The sequence below is a fragment of the Limulus polyphemus genome, unplaced genomic scaffold (assembly GCF_000517525.1).
Source record: "Limulus polyphemus unplaced genomic scaffold, Limulus_polyphemus-2.1.2 Scaffold3482, whole genome shotgun sequence".
NCBI classification, from domain to species: Eukaryota; Metazoa; Arthropoda; class Merostomata; order Xiphosura; family Limulidae; genus Limulus; species Limulus polyphemus.
The window spans coordinates 1007-5865 of record NW_013669092.1 but is presented as its reverse complement, the minus strand read 5'-3'; the positions used below and the strand labels follow the sequence as shown (position 1 = coordinate 5865).

General features: G+C 29.3%; 1 protein-coding gene across 1 annotated transcript in view; it reads right to left on the bottom strand.

The window, feature by feature from the left end:
• LOC106469432 (alpha-actinin-like) overlaps window positions 1-4442 on the bottom strand; it is a gene marked incomplete at its 5' end in the record, with an annotated part of 80226 nt that extends 75784 nt beyond the window's left edge. The window contains 3 exons of the mRNA XM_022397948.1: window positions 1458-1545; window positions 1995-2081; window positions 4208-4442. Of these exons, the coding sequence (XP_022253656.1) occupies window positions 1458-1545; window positions 1995-2081; window positions 4208-4442 (410 nt within the window). The remainder of the gene's footprint in view (window positions 1-1457; window positions 1546-1994; window positions 2082-4207) is intronic.
• Window positions 4443-4859: the final 417 nt, after the last annotated feature.

The following is a 4859-nucleotide window of genomic DNA, read 5'->3' as shown; positions in this document are numbered from 1 at the left end:
ATATCACTCCTGTACTGAATCAAACAGTAACCACCTGCCCACCTCTTTCCATTTTTGGAAATGGTACCTTGTATACACTTACTTCTATATATAACATGAATAACCAATCAACAGCTTAGAATGTCCCCCTAGTGGTTTTCTCAGCCATTTTGACATATTATTATATTTTTTTAGACTGATATACAGCTTAGTTACTAAGCTGGATAAATTATAGCAGAATTATATGGTACTGATAGTGTAATTTATGATTTTTTGGTAATTCAACTGTATATATAAAACCTAAAAAATTATTTTGTTTCATATCCTCCACGGGCAAAATCTTAAAGGGCTTAAGTCAAGCATTAATCGAGTACAAAAGTCGTAACAAGAAGAGATAATTGTTTGCTTTACTTCTGTATTTACTGTTCTATATTTTAAGAAAAATAAGTTTAAGTACTTATTTCTAAATAAAAATAATGTATATACATATATAACGTATAATAATTGAAATGTGACTGTATTTTACAACATACTAGTCTACTAAAACACAGCCAAGACAAGACGCTTTGTAAAGACTAAACGCCAGTTTTATATTATTGGATATGGTAACATGAGTGCACATGCACCACATCATCATAACTTCTGTATTGTTTGTCAGGCATGGCTGAAAGGTCAATATAATAAATATATATATAAATGTATAATGTTATGAGATATATGCTATTTAGTCTAAACATTTATGTTTTCATGTTATAATTTGTAGTCATTCTATAACGAAAAAGGCATAATTTATATTTATTTCTTAATTTTTATAACGTGATTACGAGATCAGTCAAAATGACCAAACCCGTACAGATTCGTTACTGAAAATAACAGATAAAACAAAGTTTTTTCTTAAAAATCATATGATAACTAACTGGACATTATACAAATTTCATATGTGAAATTTCAAAGTTTTCTGATGCACAAAAGTATTTTTAAACTTAAAATTACTTTGCATGTTGGATAGACAACATGCAAAAAGAAAAAAAAATGGTGTGAGAAAAACATTGCTTTATAAACCTTAAGACTTAATAAAAAAAAAATTTATATCTTGCGTATGAAAGCACTATAATGTTTACTGATAATCTGCCAAATTTCATTAACATATGCTTATTGATTTAAAAGTTATAGCATGAAAATTATAACAAGGACAAAATGGTTACAGGGTCAGCCCTAGGGACCAAGCCCATGCTGAAAGAGTTAAACAAAAAATTTCTGATATTGTTGGCACATCCATTGGTATAGTCTAATGTATAGAAACTCTAGACAGGAGGTATGGAATTCTTGACTTTTTTTTTTAACTTACTAACTTTAAAACTAAATAGTTCTGTATTAGCTAAATAATTGTTAAAAACAATATGAATGTTTAGGAATCAGAGCTTTTAACAACCATATCTTCTTAAAAACATTATAGAATTTTTTTCTTTCTTTCATACCTCAAATGAAAATTCTGAACATTTACATTTCTATACGGAGCTGTTTTTCGCTGGCACCACAGGAGTAAGCCTTCTTTAGCTGTCATTTCTGAAAGGGAAAAAAAAACATTATTTTTTATGACATTATGAGCAATAATGATTACAATTGTACAATTAAAATAATCTTTGCTGAAACAAAACTGATAAAATGCTTAAAAAAAATAACAAACAAACAAACAATGCATAAAATCTGAAAATACAGAGAAATGACTAAAATTAATGTAAGGAAAATAACTAAGTGGTCAATATTCCTGTAATACAACCTTCATCAAGTGTTGATGATGGTCCTTTGACCAATAATTATTATTTTTTCTTTGCAATTTTAACCATTTCTTTATATTTTCTGGTTGTAATATTTAACAAATAACTTAAAGTATGACGAACTTGTAAACTAAGAATACATTATCATGCTGCTAATATGTATGTATAAATATGTAAACTAACTCATTGTATGTTTGTAAATAAAAAGTATCAGGATTATACCACAGATAATCAAACCTTCAACTGATATGTCTTGAATAGCAAACCGAAGAATGATTGTCCAGATAAGTCCCAACGTCATTTTGACATTTCCATCCACAATTTCTGAAAAGAAAAAACAAAAATGTGATACATATTGTCAAAATAATGTGGCAGCACAAACTTAAAATAAGGATGCTAAGTTTCACTGCTGGAACCCCATTTTAATATGAAGTGGGCCCATTTATAGTAATAATCCAAACTAAACTCTGTTATTAACACTCTAATTGGAATGCAACTCCAAATGTGGTGAAACTTTGAGGTCTGTTGCTTCTGCCCCTTGAGTGGAGTTTCAAGTGATTCCAAAATGTTTTTTTTAATCGGGTTAAGGTTTTTAGATGGCTTAAGCAGATTCTGGATGTTATCTATCTCAAACTGGTGCTGGACATACTATGGAATATAGGAAGGTACCACAAGGTATATCATAGCTCCTACAGCTGTTAGAAATAGACAACCCTGTTAAACTGACATTACTACTGTTCACAGACAGGACAATACAATAATTTGTATAACATTTTTCAGGTAGCCGTCATACCCTGATCTGGACCTTTTAAACAAATACTGGGTAATGGGATTCACTGCTATACATTACCATTTTCTATTGTTCTTCACCTGAATTTCAAAGCTCAAAGCAATGAGAGAGCCAAAACCTTGCATTCACAACTTCTAGGATATAGTTCATCTATGAAGTCCAGCAGCACATGTAAATGTGTTGGTTTACAGCTGTGAACTGTTATTAAAGTTCTCAAGAAGGTTTCATTTCATAACATTCTAAAGTTTGTATGAACTGAGGAGTAACTAATTTCGTGCAATTAGATGAATGTTTTAATGAGCTAAATTTTTTTAGCATTTTCTTTATAACCAATTAGAAGATAACAAGACAGCCTGAAATGTTACTCTTTGATGGTCTGTGTGCTTTTGAATATAGACTTTTGATCAGCTGCTAAATTTATAAACCCTACAATACTTTAACAGAATTAAATATGCTTTTCTACTAGTTTACTATAAATGGATGCATGTGTCTATCAGCACTAGGGTTAAAAGCATGTTTTAACTGGATGCATGCTTCTATAAGTTCAACAAAGTTCGCTATATGATTTTACTAGCTTTATCAGGCACAAGTATGTATGATTATCATGAATCCTGCATTTATTAACTTTTTTTCAACAGTTGTCTACATTAGGCCTAATTTGCCAGGGGTTGCATTTATGTTTTAATTATTGGATACTGCAAATGCACACATTTCTGAAAAATGCATATGACAACATGTATAGTAATTTTAAACTTAAAAATTTCAGGATTGATATTTTGTAATTTTTCAAAGAAAATTTTTTAAATGTTCAAACTTTCATTTCTACATAGTTACAAGGAGTTCCACCTGTAAATAATATACTTATACATTTTTAAGATTTTTTCTGCCTATCTCAAGGTATATATTTATATTTGCTAAGGAAAACGTAATTGTTCATGCCTTGTTTCTCATGCAATTTTCCTTCTCTGTTAGTAATTATATTACTACAGGCTTTGTTCCCACTTTTGTGATGTCAAATTATGTGGCCTGAACAATTACCAATGAAGTACTTCTTTGAAAATAATATAAACTCTTTATGTCACTGTAAAATAACTAAAATGATTTGAATCTATGGTTTTGTGGAAAAGTAGCTAAACAGAACTCTGCAGGGATGGACAAAAAAAAACTAATTGGAAGTTCAGAAAACTTAAGAAGGAACCACAGTTCTGGGAATTTTTTTTATAAGATCTTTCAATTTTTTTTTCAATGACAATGTTTTCATTTTAAATTTTAACTGTTTGAAAGTTACAGTTCTCTTAAATTATCTAATAATCATTTTATTTAACTGTACACATGTCACAATAACATTAATATAGCTGTTTGCAAAAATTTCTGAAGGTACAATTGTAACACAATGTACAACACTTCATCATATTTATGGTTACATAATACCCTATTATCTTGAAAATTGCCTTCTGGTGGCCGCATCTGCCCAATACCATAATCATTCTAGCAGATAAACATCAGATGGGAATCTTTTGGGTAAAAATAACTGAAAAAATGTCAGTCTTAAATACTAAGCATATATATGCATGAAAAATATTTTTCTTTTCTTTCATTTTTAAAGTTACTATTTCATGACAAAAACTATGAAAAAATATACAAGTAATTATGGATATACCTTCTGCTCCAATGGACACAAGTTTAACTCCTTTGCTGGCTATAAAATCAAGAGCCTTGTTGACATTAGCTATTTTGTGAAACCTCATTTTTCCTTTGTCTGGCCGGGGCAATGTTTCTCCAGATATTACCTCTAACAACAACATAAGTTTCAAACCATTTCGAAAATCTTCTTCAATATTTTGAATTTGAGTTCCAGCTTTGCGAAGGTGGGAGTTACACCATGCAGTGAAAGTCTAAGTATAAAAAAAGAAAATCAGAATTCTTTAATAAAGCAAGAAATATTGTTCATGTCAAAACACTAAAATCAGAAAATTTGTCAGTAGAATTGGAAGATGACTAATTAACATAGTAAATGCAGATCTGTGTAGTCTATTTTATTTTCATTGTCAGTATTTACAACAAAAAATCAGAAAGTAATAATGAAAAAAAAAAAACACAACAAAGTTGAATCTAAACTCCAAAATACTGAATATAAACTTACAGATTTAAATGATCTTTTATGAAAAAATGCAGCTACAATATAATGTGTTTGAGAAATTGAAGCAAGTTTTAGCATGGTTTGATCATCAATCAGCTCTAGTTACAAATGTAAAAAATTATAAAATGACAAATTTTATACCTAGATTTTCATAACTTTAAAAAAAATTTTA